General features: G+C 37.0%; 1 protein-coding gene across 1 annotated transcript in view; it reads left to right on the forward strand.

Annotated features, from left to right (window-relative positions):
* INO80 (INO80 complex ATPase subunit) overlaps positions 1 to 15,626 on the forward strand; it is a 116,201-nt gene that overhangs the window by 19,340 nt on the left and 81,235 nt on the right. Inside the window, exons 2-7 of the mRNA XM_033108373.1 lie at positions 3,802 to 3,987; positions 4,240 to 4,409; positions 4,501 to 4,568; positions 6,409 to 6,594; positions 12,538 to 12,658; positions 13,769 to 13,983. Of these exons, the coding sequence (XP_032964264.1) occupies positions 3,845 to 3,987; positions 4,240 to 4,409; positions 4,501 to 4,568; positions 6,409 to 6,594; positions 12,538 to 12,658; positions 13,769 to 13,983 (903 nt within the window). The 5' untranslated portion in view covers positions 3,802 to 3,844. The remainder of the gene's footprint in view (positions 1 to 3,801; positions 3,988 to 4,239; positions 4,410 to 4,500; positions 4,569 to 6,408; positions 6,595 to 12,537; positions 12,659 to 13,768; positions 13,984 to 15,626) is intronic.

A 15,626-nucleotide genomic window follows, 5' to 3' on the forward strand; every position in this document is an offset into this window, starting at 1 on the left:
ACCCCAAAAAACATGTGATCATATCAGTAGATGCAGAAAAAGCTTTTGACAAAATCCAGCATCCATTTATGATAGAAACTCTCAGCAAGGTGAGAATGTATCTCAATATAATAAAGGCCATATATGACAAACCCACAGCTAATATACTCACTGGTGAAAAGCAGAAAATGTTTTCCTTAAGATCAGGAACAAGGATGTCGACTTACACCATTTTTATTCAACATAGTGTTGGAAGTCCTAGCCACAGCAGTCAGACAAAAAGAAATAAAAGGCAACTAGATTGGAAAGGAAGAAGTAAGTCATTATTTGAAGATGACATGATACTAAAGATTCCACCAAAAAAGTATTAGAGCTGATAAATGAATTCAGTAAAGTGGCAGGATACAAAATTAATATCTAGAAATTAGTTGCAGCTTTATACATCAATAACGAACTATCAGAAAGAGAAATTAAGAAAACAATCCTATTTACAATTGCATCAAAATATATAAAATACTTAGGAATAAATTTAACCAAGGAAGTAAAAGACCTGTACTCAGGAAATTATAAGACATTGAAGGAAAAAATTGAAGATACAAATAAATGGAAGCATACACTGTGTTCACGGACAGGAAAAACTAACATTGTTAAAATGTCCATACTACCCAAAGCAATCTATAGATTCAATGCAATCCCTATCAAAATACGAATGGCATTTTGCACGGAACTAGAACAAAAAATCCTAATTTATTTATTTATTTTTTAATTGGGGAACTGCGTTTTTCCAGGACCCATCAGCTCCAAGTCAAGTCGTCGTGAAAATCTATTTGTGGAGGGTGCAGCTCACTGGCCCATGTGGGAATCGAACCGGCGACATTCATGTTATGAGCTATGAGCATTGCGCTCTAACCAACAGAACCAACCAGTCGCCCAATAATCCTAAAATTTATATGGAATTACAAAAACTACAAATAGATAAAGCTATTTTGAAAAAGAACAAAGTTGGATGCATCATGTGACCTGATAATCAAACTGTACTACACAACTGTAGTAATCAAAACAGCATGGTACTGGTATAAACACAGACACATTGATGAATGGAACAAAATAGAGAGCCCAGAAATAAACCCACACCTATGTGGTTAATTAATCTATGACAAAAGAGGCAAGAATATACACTGGAGTAAAGACAGTCTTTTCAGTAAATGATGTTGGGAAAACCAGACAGATATATGCAAAAAATTGAAACTAGATCACTTTATTACACTATATACAAGAATAAACTCAAAATGGATTAAGGACTTAAATGTAAGACCCGAAACCATAAACCTCCTAGAAGAAAACATAGGCAGTAAATTCTTTGACATCTCTCTTAGTAATATTTTTTTTGGATATGTCTCCTCAGGCAAGGGAAACAAAAGAAAAAGTAAACAAATGGGACTACATCAAACTGAAAAGTTTTTGTACAGCAAAGGAAACCAACAAAATGAAAAGACAACCTACTGAATGAGAAAATATTTGCCAATGATACATCTGATAAGGGGTTAATATCAAAAATATATAAAGAACTCATACAACATAGTACACACAAAAAAACAAACAGTCTGATTTAAAAATGGACCGGGGACCTGAATAGACATTTCTCCAAAGAGGACATACAAATGGCTGATAGACATATGAGAAGATGCTCAATATCACCAGTCATCAGAAAAATGAAATTTAAAACCACAATGAGTTATCACCTCACACCTGACAGAAGGGCTATTACCAATAAATCAACAAAGAAGTGTTGGCGAGGATGTGGAGAAAAGGGACCCTTGTACACTGTTGGTGGGATTGCGAATTGGTGCAGCTACTATGGAAAACAGTTTGGAGGTTCCTCAAAAAATTAAAAATAAAACTACCATATGACCTAGCAGTCTCACTTCTGGGTATTTATCCAAAGAAATCCAAAACACTAATTTGAAAAGATACATGTATCCTTATGTTCATTGCAGCATTCTTTACAATAGCCAAGGTATGAAAGCAGTCTCCTAAGTGCCCATTGATAGATAAAGACGATATCCAACGACTGCATAAGGAAGAGGTGGTACATATATACAATAGTATAATACTGGGCCATCAGAAAAGAATGAAATCTTAACCATTTGTGACAACATGGATGGACCTAGACGGTATTATACTAAGTAAAATAAGTCACTATATACAAATACCGTATGATTTCACTTACGTGTGGAATCTTAAAAAGCAAAATAAACAAAACAAACTCAGATACAGAGAACCAACTGATGGTTGCCAGATGGGAGGGGGAATTGGGGGAATGGGTGAAAAAGGTGAGGAGATTAAAAGGTAGAAATTGGCAGTTACAAAATAGTCACCGGGATGTAAAATGCAGCATAAGGCATATAGTCGATAATATTGTAGTAACTGTGTATGGTATCAGGTGGGTACTAGAGTTATTGGGGGGGTCACTTTGTAAGTTATATAAATGTCTAACCACAATGCTATACATCTGAAGCTAATATAATACTGAATGTCAACTGTAATCTAAAAATACAAAAACAAATTTAATAAAAAAATAAAATGCTTTTAGAATAAAAAAGTAAAAAAAATTAATTGACCATAAATGTAAGAGTTTATTTCCATTGATCTAAACGGTTATCCTCATGCCAGTACCACACTGTCCTGATTACTGTAGCTTTATAATATGTTTTAAAATCAGGAAGTATATATCATCCAATCCTGTTCTTTTTCAAAATTAGTTTGGTTTTTCTTATTTTGTTGTGTTTCCATATAAATTTAAGAATCAGCTTACCCACTTCTGAGAAAAGCAGCAGCAGCCTGCTGGGATTTTGATAGGGATTGTGTTGAATCGGTAGTTCAATAGGGGGAGAATTTTTACATTCCCTTAAGGAGAAAGATTATATTAGGAAATTTTAAACTGATAATACAAGAAAACAACTCAAGATAAAGATGTTATGGTTTCTTTTAAAGCTTATACCTTAGTTTGTTAGATTATGAACTTTTAAAATGTAATTTACCATTTATTGAGTAATCATTGTATGTGAGATGGCTAATTGCTCTATGTTATTTCATTATTTAATCCTGGCTTGCCTGTTAACTCTTTAAAGATAATAAGCAGGAGATGTTACATGACAAATGGGAAACGGTTACGTTTTTTTCTCTAGTGAAGACATTCTGAGTCTAACATTGTCTTTAACAACTTAAGGGAGCAATCTCAGGCTCTACTTGTGTTTCTCATCCTCACTTCTATTCTCTTTGCTTCAGTTTTTAAAATCATTTCTAAACATTATATGGCATATTTACAAGGGATTGTAAAGTATTCTGCCAATATATCTATTCTCTTGTCAATGGACTATCTCACACATACGTACAAATGTAAATACAAAATGGAAAAAGGGAGCGGCTGTTTTGAAGCAGATGCTAAGTACAATGTGGTGAGCTCCTCTGCGAGGTGTGTAACAGTGAACTTTTAGAGATTTGGATTGATGGAATTGTTCATTGTAGGGCAAAAGAGAAGTAGGTAACAATTTTAAGGAACTGTTTCAAAGAAGTACATGAATTTCCATTACAACATATGACAGTGTTTCTGTATTTTGATATTCTTCTCATCCTTTTCACATCTGCCTTTGCCTTAGAAGGCAATGCCTGTTGAGAGCTTTATCATGATCTTTTTACAGACTGCTGTCTTCTCACCTGTGTTCTACAAGGTCTGATTTCTCTTCACATTGACAGTAAGCAGTCAAGATAAAGGGAGAATGAATAGCATTTCATCTTTCACTACTTATCTCCATTCTACAGCCGTGCAGTCGGAGACCTTTGTGCATGAAGACAGATTTGTTCTATGGCCTCGGAGTTGGGTGCCGGGGACGATGGCGGCTGCACTGAGCTGGCAAAGCCCCTCTATCTTCAGTACTTGGAGAGGGCCCTCCGGTTGGACCATTTCCTGCGACAAACATCAGCCATCTTCAACAGGAATATTTCTAGGTATGCAAGTCCATATTCCCAGTATAATAATGTTTGACCATATTTCTGATTCCCTTTATCCTTGTAGATTTTAGGGTTCAAATATTTTACGATTCTTAGCGTGTTTGGTCTTTTTTTTCCCTTTTAAATAAAACACAGTCAACTTATTCAAAAGATCAATTTCTTCTATAAAATGTTCAGTCTACCAACCATAAATTATAATATTTTGCTGGGTCAGCTCTGACTGTGGATTCACCATTCTTCAATTTATAGTGATGAAAGTGAAGATGGACTGGATGACAGTAATCCTTTATTGCCCCAGTCTGGGGATCCCTTAATACAAGTTAAGGAAGAACCTCCAAATTCATTGCTCGGTGAAACTTCTGGAGCAAGCAGTTCTGGAATGTTAAACACATACTCACTGAATGGAGTTCTCCAGTCAGGTCAGTGTGGCATGAGATCCCTCTTTGGACTGTCAGTTCTGTTGGGGCAGTCATCCTTTCATTTTATTATTCTTTATGTTTCTTTACACAGAATCAAAATCTGACAAAGGGAATTTATATAACTTCTCTAAGTTGAAGAAAAGCAGAAAGTGGCTAAAGGTAAGAGAAAGCAGAATGTTCATGATTCAGATAACCTACTACAATTATAAATAAAATGGAAAAGATATTGATTCATTCTGGCAGACTGGCAGAGATTTTTCTAGATATAATAAGTCTTTTATTCTGGGTGTGGTTTTTGGAAGAGTTGGAGAAGAATCTAGAGGACTCAATGACATTTCATTTTAGCAGCCATTGTTGAGTACAAAGTACTGTGCAGAGCAAGGGAGTACAAATATCGATCAGATACGATCCTTGCGCTCACTGGCTCACATTTTAATCAGGATTATTAATCTACTTTTCATCTGTCCCTGAGTACTTGATTCATTCATCACATGTTGACTGAGCGCATCCTACATGCCAGATACTGTTGTGGACAGACAGGGTTCTTGCCCTGTGGAGCTTACATCGTGATGGAGGGGGGCAGTGAGTAAGCCTGGGAACAAATAAATAAATATGACTTCTTTAAAGAGATAACATTTCAACTGATTTCTGAATGATCAGAGAGAGCTAGGTGAAAGTTTAAGATACGTTTCTATTAGAAGAACTGCAACCGTCCTGAGAAAGGAAGCAACTCGGTCTGTTTGCAGGAGAAAGAGGGCTGGTATGGCTGGAGCACAGTGAGTGAGGGGATGGTAGAAGATGACGTCAGGGCCTCATCACTTAGGGCCTTGTCCATCATGTTAAGGATTTTGTATTTCAGTCTCCAGGGGTACGCCATTGGAGTGGTATAACTCCAATAAGCAAGAGAGTGGTATAACCTGCTCTGTACTCTTAGAAGATTACTGTCATTGGCCAAACTGAGTTAAGGATAGCATTTCTTCTATTGAAACTAATTATTTCTCTACTTCATATTTTTCTTGTGAAGAGATCAAAGTAACTTAAAGAATACTCTTATTATTCTCACTAAGCCCTTTAAAAAACTAACGTTTAAAAGACCTGATTTGCTTCATATCAATGAGCTGTTGGGAGTGCAGAAATCTTTGTGTTTAGCCATCCCATGTTAAAAAATTCAGATATATAATTCACATGCCATAAAATCTACCCGTTTGTAAGTATAATTTGGTGATTTTTAGTATATTCATAAAGTTTTGTAAGATTCATAAAGATCACCACTATCTAATTCCAGACTGTTTTCATCACTCCTGAAGGAAACCTTTGTACTTATTAGCAGTCATTCCCTATTCTCTGCATCCCCAGCCCCTGGCAACCACTAATCTGTTTTCTGTCTGTATGGATTTGCCTATTCTGGACATTTCAAATAAATGGAATCATATGATATATTACCTCTTGTGTCTGGCTTCTTTCACTTAGCATAACATTTTTAAGGTTCATTCATATTGTGGCACATATCAGTACTTTATTCCTTTTTATGGATGAATATTTCATTATCTGGATAATACCACATTTTGTTTATGCATTTATTACTGTATTTGGGGCTTGTTTCTCTTATTAGTCATCATGGCCTGCTTTCTGTATTTCTTTATATCCTATAGATAATTTTTTTGTTTTTAGGTGGTTGTTTTTTGCTGTGGTGTTTGACATTTAGTTAACTATCTTATGTATAGTGAAGTACTTATATATAGTGAAGTAAAATCTAGCCTTGTTGGTATTTACAATAAAGCATTTCCCATGTTTTAGTGCTCTTCAATTTGTGCCCACTGAGTTTAATTGGTATTGTTTTGTTTTTCAGTTGAATTGGTAAAGAATAGTATAAGGGAAACTGGAATGACTGCCCTCCAGCTGTTTTTGCCATTGTTTGGAGATGGGGAAAAAAATGCTTGTATTATAAAATGAATTGCTTCATAGCAGAAACTCCATTTCCATTTTCTCTCTTTTTCAGAGTATTCTGCTAAGTGATGAGTCCAGTGAGGCAGATTCTCAGAGTGAAGACAATGATGAAGAAGAAGAAGAAGAGGAAGAAGAAGAGGAAGAAGAACTCAATCTCAGCAGAGAAGAACTTCATAACATGTTGCGGCTGCACAAATACAAGAAACTTCACCAGAATAAGTATAGTAAAGACAAAGAGGTGAGAGTTTCAGGAGAAATCTTAGAACTTCATACGGGGTATTTGCCCTCTGGGTTATAGTAATTGAAGATACATTATTTTAACTTCATATTTAAATGGTGGTGGTGGTTCTGATGACAGCTTTATTGAAATATATTTCACATACCAAAAAAATTTAGCCTTTTAAGATGCACAGTTCAGTGGTTTTTAGTATATTCAGAGTTGTAACCACCATCACTGTCTAATTCCAGAATATTTTCTCACCCTCAGAAGCAAGCCCACTCCCGTTAGCTGTTACCTCTCATTGTCTCCATTCATCTCAGCCCCAGGCAGCCATCAGCCCATCATTTGTCTGTGAATGTGTCTATTCTAGGTACTTCATACAAATGGAACAGCACGTCCTTTGTGTTCAGCTTCTCTCACTTAGCATAGAGCTTTCAAGGTTCATTTTTGTGTAGTATATGTCAGTACTTCGTATCTTTTTATTGCCAAATAACTTTCCATTGTATGGACATACCACATTTTATTTGTGCATCAGTTGGTGAACTAATTGGATTGTTTGTGGTTTTTGGCTGTTATGAATCATAGCTATCAGTAGTGAGTTGTTTCTACTTTTTGGCTAATATGAGTAATGCTACCATGAAGATTTGAGTACAAGTTTTCATTTCTGTTGGGTATATATCTGGGAGAGGAATCACTGGGTCGTATGGTAATTTTATGCTTAATCCTTTTAAGGAACTGCCAGACTGTTTTCCAAAGTGGCTGCACCTTTTTAAATCAAGTGGTTGTTTTTTAATATAGTTGCTCTTTGAAAGGTCTATCTTGAAAAACCACCCTTTCTTCACATACTAATCTTAGATTGATGATAGTTTTAAGTGACAGCTATTTGAATGCTGTTATCAAAGCCTTCAGATTTTTGACAGAAATGTGGCACTTTATACATAATGAGCAATAAGATATTTGAAGATCTAAAAACATTTCAGCAATTAGTTAAGGTCCAAAGTTGTTCAGAAAGCTTTGAATAATATGCTAAAGTCTACAAACCTGTAATAGTGATAAACAGTAAGATACCTGACTTTTGATTAAGACAGAGTTCCTCAAGATGCAGTGCTAAAGCACTTGGTGCTTGAAATATTTGTTATTTTTTCATTTTTATTTTTTAAAGATTTTTATTAAAATATAGCTAATATACACTAATATACACTATTATATTAGTTTCAGGTGTGCATCATAGTTATTCAACATTTATATACCTAAAAAAGTGATCATCATGATGAGTCCAGCATCCATCTGACACTGTACCACACTATCACAATGTTATTGACTATATTTCCTATGCTCTACATTACATCCCCAAGATTTATTTGTTTCATACCTGGAAATTTGAACCTCTTATTCACCTTCACCTTTCCCCCCCCTTTTTAAATTTTTCAATTACAGCTGACATTCAATATTATTTTATATTAATTTCAGGTGTAGAGCATAGTGGTTAGACATATAATTGAAGAAGTGATCCCCCTGACTAGTCTAGTACCCACCTGGCACTATGCATAGCTATTACCATATCATTGACTATATTTCCTATATTTTACTTTACATCCCCGTGACTACTATGTAACAACCAAAATTTGTACTTCTTAATTTCTTCTTCTTTTTCACCCACCCCCAATGCCCCTCCCATCTGGCAACCATCAAAATGTTCTCTGTATTATGAGTTTGTTTATGTTTCATTTATTTATTTTGTTCTTTAGAGTCCACTTATAAGTGAATCATATGACATTTGTCTTTCTCTGTCTGAGTTACTACACTAAGCACAATATCCTCCAGGTCCATCCATGTTGTAGATGGCAAGATTTCATTCTTTTTTATGGCTGAGTAACATTCTGTTGTATACATGTACCAGCTCCTCTTTATCCATTCTTCCACAGACAGACACCCAGGTTGTCTTCATATCTTGGCTTTTGTAAATAATGCTGCAATGAACATATGGATGCACATGTCGCCTTGAAGTAGCATTTTGGGTTTCTTCAGATAAATACCCAGAAGTGGGATTACTGGGTCCTTTCTTTGTCTCTTGTTACAGCCTTTGTTTTTAAGTCTATTTTTTCTGGTATGAGTATTGCTACTCCAGATTTTTTTTTTTTCATTTCTGTTTTCATGAAATATCTTTTTCCCTTTCAGTTTTTGTGTGTCTGTTGATCTGAAGTGAGAGTCTCTATTGTAGTCATCATGTGTATGGGTCTTGTTTTCTTATTCATCCACCCTATATCTTTTGATAGGAACACTTAGTCCATTTACATTTAAAGTGATTGTTGATAGATATGCTAGATATGAAGTTATTGCCATTTTATTCATATTTTAGATTGTGTGTGTGTGTGTGTGTGTGTGTGTGTGTGTGTCTTAAATCCCTTTAACAATCCTTGTAATACTGGTTTGGTGGTGACAAACTCCTTTAGCTTTTTCTTGTCTGGGAAGCTCTTTATCTGTCTTTCGATTCTAAATGATAGTTTGTTGGGTAGAGGAATCTTAGTTGAAGTTTCTTTCTTTTCATCACTTTGAATATTTCCTACCAATCCTTTCTGGAATGCAAAGTTTCTGTTGAGAAATCAGCTGACAGTCTTATGGGAGCTCCCTTATAAGTAACAGCTGCTTTTCTCTTGCTGCTTTTGAGATTCTCTGTTTGTCTTTATCTTTTGGCGTTTTAATTATGATGTGTCTTGGTGTGGGCCTGTTCAGGTTCATCTTGTTTGGGACTCTCTGTGTTTCCTGGGCTTGCATATCCATGTACTTCACCAGGTTAGGGAAGTTTTTGTCACTATTTCTTCAAATAGGTTTTCAATTTCTTGCTCTCTCTCTCCTCCTACTGGTACCCCAATGATGCAAATGTTGGTATGCTTGTTGTCCCAGAGGCCCCTTAAACTGTCCTAATTTTTTTTGGATTCTTTTTTCTTTTTGCTGTACTGATTGTGTTTTTGCTACCTTCTAAATTGCTGATTTGATCCTCTGCTTCATCTAATCTACTCTTAATTTCCTATAATGTGTTCTTCATTTCAGTTATTGTATTCTTTATTTCTGACTGTTTTTTTTGTTTGTTTGTTTGTTTTTTCTATCTCCATATTTATGTTTCCTATCTCTGTTGACATTCTCCCTGAGATCATTGATCATCTTTATAACCGGTATTTGGAACTCTGCATCTGGTAGATTGCTTTTCTTCATTTTGTTTAGTTCTTTTTCTGGAACTTTGTCTGTTCTTTTATTTGGGTCATGTTTCTTTGTCTCCTCATTTTGACTGCTTCCCTGTGTTTGTTTCTTTATATTAGGTAGGGCTGCTATGTCTTCTGGTCTTAATGGAGTGGCCTTATGTAGTAGGTGTCCTCTGGGCACAGTGGTGCAGTCATCAGAGCCGAGTACACCAGATGTGTCTCTTGTGTGGATTGTGTGTGCCCTCCTATTGTAGTTGAGCTTTGGCTGCTGTTTGCTTGGCAGTGGGAGGGATTAACCCTCGGGTTCATTGTTTGTGAGGACTGGCTGTGACAGTAGTGGAGGAGTTGTGGTACAGGGGCTGATGCTATGAAGCTGGATTCATTTTAGCATGGCTCTGGTGCCTGCCCAGTCTGCCCTTTGGGTATGTCATCCTTGGAGGCAGCTGGGCAATGCTCTGGCTTGGTCTGAAGCTGGCCACTGGGCAGGCCTGGGGCCTCTTGGGAAGGGAAGGCCAAGTTTAGCTGCAGCCTGTGCCCTGCCCAGGACCATACTGCATGAGCCTCAAACCATTCTGCAGATGGCTACCTCCCGTGCTGTAGCTTGGAGGTGCCTTGAGAGGCCAAGCCACGAACCAAGGCTGGCTGTTGCTAGTACTGGGCTTACGGCTCCTCCGCTGGAAGTACAGGATACACCAAAGCCAGATGCTGCTTGTTTGGATTTTGTGAGCTTTTGAGAGATTTAGGAATGTCTGTAGCATGAACCAAGACAGGCTGTTTGTAAGGATAAGCCAGTGGAAGCAACTTAGGTGGGCCTGAAAGTTTTGTGGTGTGGAGTCTCAGAATCACCAGGTGAACAAATGGTATGGCCACGTTGATGGAAACTCATATATGGCAGCTGCCTGTATTTGCATGCCAGAAGGGGGAGGGCTCAGCAAAGAAGCGATGGCTTCCACCAGCTCCTCCATCCGTGAGAGAGCTGCCCTTCCAGCATTTGTCCTGAAGGTAGACAACTCAGTTGCTCCCCATATGTCCCCGGCGCCTTTCGAACTGCTGCCCCAGCACTGGAGCTTAGCGTAAGTGAGTCCTTCAGCAAGTAAGTCCGTGCATGGGCCCTTTAAGGGGAGCACCTGGGGCTGCAGCCGCCTTAGTCTCATTCAGCCACAATCTCCGCTGTTTTCCACAACCAGAAGTTATGGAGACTTCTCTCCTGGCACTGAAACCCTGTGTTGGGGAGCCTGGTGTGGGGCTGGGACCCCTTACTCCTCTGGGGGAACTTCTGCAGCGAAGATGTGTCTCCAGATTTTCAGTGGTCACACATGGGTGTGCGACCAGCCCATTCGGCATCTCTGCCCCTCCAGTCTCTAGGTAGCTTCTTCTTTGTGTCCTTAGTTGAAGGGTTCAGTTCAGTTAGACTTAAAGTGATTCTCAATGATGGCTGTTCTGTAGTTAAATTGTAATTTTGATGTGGTCAGGAGAGGAGGTAAACACAGAGTTTACCTACTCTGCCATCTTGACTGCAACTCCTGTTTTTTAATTGAAGTAAAACATACATATACCATGTTTCTCTGAAAATAAGAGCTAGCCAGACAATCAGCTCTAATGCGTCTTTTGGAGCAAAAATTAATATAAGATCCGGTCTTATTTTACTATAAGGGTCTTATATTAATTTTACTTATAGTAAAATAAGACCGGTTTTATGTAATATAATGTAATGTAATATAATATAATAACGGGTTTTATATTAATTTTTGATTCAAAAGATACATTATAGTTGATTGTCTGGCTAGGTCTTATTTTCGGGGAAACAGGGTAGGAAAGTTCACAGATTTTAAGTATACAGCTTGATGAATGCTCACTTAAATTTGACCGTTGACAGAGGACCTTGTAAGAGTTCTCCATGTCACTATTCCATCCTAGTTTCAGTGCTTGGACAGTTCATCTGGCTGTAATCCAGAAAAGAGATTCAATAGTGGACTACTTAATTTTAATTTATATTTATATTTATCCCTTAGTAACAAGTGCGGGATGTAGTTAATATGAGCTTTGGTGATCAATTTAAATGAAATGTTTGAAAGGATTAACTACTCCTTGGAAAGAAAGAAATAGATTACTCATGTTAGAATTCTGGCAACATAGGCACTATCCATGATATTGTCAGACTCAGTAGGTGATGAAGAGAGAAAAGACTTAAAAGACTGAAGAATTGGGATGTCTGGTGACTATTCAAACCAAATCTAAGACTATAATCCAGAATAGCAGGCATCAGAAACGTTAGTATACCTGAGAACCTGTTGGTAATAGAAATATGATTTATTTCTTGTCGATGAATTCCAAGAGGAACTTTTTCTGCAAAGAATTGCATCTCTCAAATATGTGTCAGGACTAAATATTTTAGTGGAGATTCAGAAGCAATGAAGGGTTTTCTTTAAGTTATTTCTGGCAACTTAACATGTGCATAGCCTATGAACCTATTTTGGTTTTTGTTGTTGCTTTTATTTTTTAGTTTTAAGAATTCATTTGAGCCAAACTGATGACATTGCTGGGAAGCAAAATCTCAAATGTTCTCTGAACCTATTTTGCTGTGAAGTGTAGGAAATAATTTACTTTGATGCCTAAATCTTTGTTGGAGTCTATGGGAAGAATACTGTATTTAGGAGCGATGGTTTTCCTCTGGCTCGGCTTTCTGTAGTAAAGTTACCTTGAAGGTTGTGCTGTGGAACACAGATAGGCCCTGTTAAGCATCACTATTCGCCTGCTTCAGTTGCAGCAGTACCAGTACTACAGTGCGGGCCTGCTTTCCACATACGACCCTTTCTATGAGCAACAACGTCACCTACTTGGACCCAAAAAAAAGAAATTTAAGGAGGAAAAGAAACTTAAAGGTAAGCTTATTGACCTACCTGCCTCCCATATTTACTCGTTCTTAGTTTCAGGACTGTGTGTGGCTTGCTGGTGCATTTGGACTTTGAACATAACACATGTAGTAGAAATTTGCTTTACCTGAAGAACACTCGTCTCCCCTATCTAATTAGTTGCATTAATTAACCTTATTTCATATTTGGTTTATGATGTTCGCTGGGATTATGAAGACAGAAGAGCTATAGATTCCTAGGCAGAGTTTTAAGCCGATTAGTTTATTCCTTTTTTCTTCTACACATTCTTCAAATGTTAAAAATGTTCTGGGAGTGGAAGAAGTTGGTTATGAACAGGGAAATATGAAGAGTAACCTGAAGTGTTTGGGATAAATTATAATTGTTGCTGTACGTGGTGATTTAAAATAGATTTCCTCCTGATGATCTTGTGTAGTATTTTTTTGCATGTTTGTCAGGAAGTGTCCTTTCCTATCTTACTGAGCTCTAAGCAGCTGGATGGAAACCAGGAAGGAAATAGGAAGGGAATGTTAAACTATCTGTACAAGGCAGATTTTATTCCCCTGAAGGTATGAACTCTACTCAGAAAGACTCTTTTTAGCTGTCTTCCCTTCTTTCTCCCACATCCTCCTTGTTTATCTCTGTTTTGTCATCCTTCACATCCTCCCCCTCTAATTAGGAATTTGTTCCATATATGATTTTCTCTTTACATGTCTTAGTGTCATACCAGCTAATGTATTTTTTTCTCTATTTGTCTTTAGTCCCCTTACATTGCCATTAAGTAGAAATGTTTTTGTTTTTTTTCCTTTTGACCATTACTCGAGCCCATGATACCTTATAAGCTTCCTTTCCTATTGTTGGTTCAAAAGAAATTTAGTTCTTAAGTTTTATTCTGTGTTTCTCTTTCATGTAATCAGGGAGTATCCAGTGTTCTTTTCCAAGGTAGTAAGATCTTCCTTTTGGAATATTCATGGGCCTGAATTGATAAAGGGATAAACATTGCTAACCTCAGGTGGAATGTGAAAGAACTTTGAATTTGCTTAAAATGATGAAGTGGTTTTGTGGCTATCTCCTGTGGAAAGGAAAGAAATGCAACCTTTTGAGAGTCTGTTTCCTTTGCAGCCAAGTTGAAAAAAGTGAAGAAAAAAAGGCGAAGGGATGAAGAACTTTCCTCGGAAGAATCTCCTCGTCGCCACCACCACCAGACCAAAGTCTTTGCCAAGTTTTCTCATGATGCACCCCCTCCTGGCATCAAGAAGAAGCACTTATCCATTGAGCAGCTTAATGCTCGTCGCAGGAAAGTCTGGCTCAGCATTGTGAAAAAGGAACTACCAAAGGTAAGCATGTCTCTCCAGTGTAGGTTGTGGCAAGAATGTTTTTTCTGCCTGTCTTCTAAAGAGGAGCTGGGAGAGCTAGATACCTTCACAGAGCTCAACAGAAACGAATCTGTTGAAATTAAGAGAAGGCTGAATAATACTCTCTTTAGTTTGCTAAAATGTGATCAGAATTCACAAGACAATTAATGGTTGTGTGATGTTCCTCCACCAACAACAACAAAAGAAAATGGAGGGAAACTTCTTTAAGGAAGGAATACAGTCTTCTTACATATATCAATAGAGATTGACAGCGAATTAAAGTGGGGGAGATATGTTTCTTAGAGAATTTACAAACATTTGGATGTTATTGGATAATCATAGGCAGTAGGAGAAAATGGAAATGATTCAAGAGAAAAATGTATTAACTGTTCTTTTTGCTCTTTTTATAAGTGGTGCTGGGACAATTGGCTAACCATTTGGAAAAAGATAAAAGTAGACCTGTCTCACACATATACTGCAAATGGATTAAAGACCTCAATGTAAAAAATGAAACCATTCAAACACTAGAAGAAAACAGTTGCATTCCTATTTAACCTTTATGTAGGAAAAGAGTTTCTAACTGTGACTCAATATCCAGAAGCAACTAAATAAAATACTGATAAGTTTGATTACACAAAAAATAAAATTTGCATGACAAAGGACAACTGGCAAACTACGAGGGATTATTTACATTGTATATCATGGTCAAAGGGCTATTATCTAATATATCTATTAGCTAATATATCAAAGTTCTAATATATAAAGAACTCTTAAAAATTGAGGGTAAAAGGACCAGAAATTCAGCAGACAAATGGAAAAACAACATGAATAGACAATTCACAAAGTGAGATATAAAGTTGGCCCTCAAACATAATAAAAATGGTCAAAGTCTCTCATTATTGGAGTAACACAAATTGAAATAACAACTAGACACCTATTGTTATGCATCACAGGCTATGGGGAAATAGGCTCTCTCATACATTGCTGCTAGAAATGCAAATTAGAGAGAACTTCCTTCTGGAGGGAAAGTTGGTGATATCTGACAATCTACATACACACTTACCTTTCAAATCAGCACTTCCACTTCTAGGAATCCACCCTGAAGCTAAACCTCCAACAGTACAAAAATACATGTAAACAAAGTTATTCATTGGAGCATTATTTGTGATTGCAAAATAGTGGAAACAACACAAATGTCCATATATGGGGCTTGGATTAAACAATGGTAGGTCTACACAGTGGATTATGATGCTGCTGTTAAAAAGAAAGAATGAGGAAGACAATGCTGACCGGATATGAATTTCTAATACTGTTAAGTGACAAAAGCAAAACAAGTATCTAGAGTACTGACACTTCATAAGAAAAAAAGGAATACAAGAAAATACACAAATATCTGCTTGTTTGTGCAAAAGAAATTCCAGAAGGATAAACCAGAAATTAAAGTGATTGATTCCTTACAGGGGGAAGGTGGGAAAAGGATAGGAAAATGGGAAGGGATGGGAACAGAGTAGCAGGGATGAGAAGGGAGTCTTTGGGTACATCTTTTTGTGTAGGGCTGACTTTTAGAACCATAGTAATGTTTTAGATACTCCTGACATACCCCCAAAATAAATAAAACAAACCAT

Source organism: Rhinolophus ferrumequinum, chromosome 6, assembly GCF_004115265.2.
Source record: "Rhinolophus ferrumequinum isolate MPI-CBG mRhiFer1 chromosome 6, mRhiFer1_v1.p, whole genome shotgun sequence".
In the NCBI taxonomy this organism is placed as follows: domain Eukaryota; kingdom Metazoa; phylum Chordata; class Mammalia; order Chiroptera; family Rhinolophidae; genus Rhinolophus; species Rhinolophus ferrumequinum.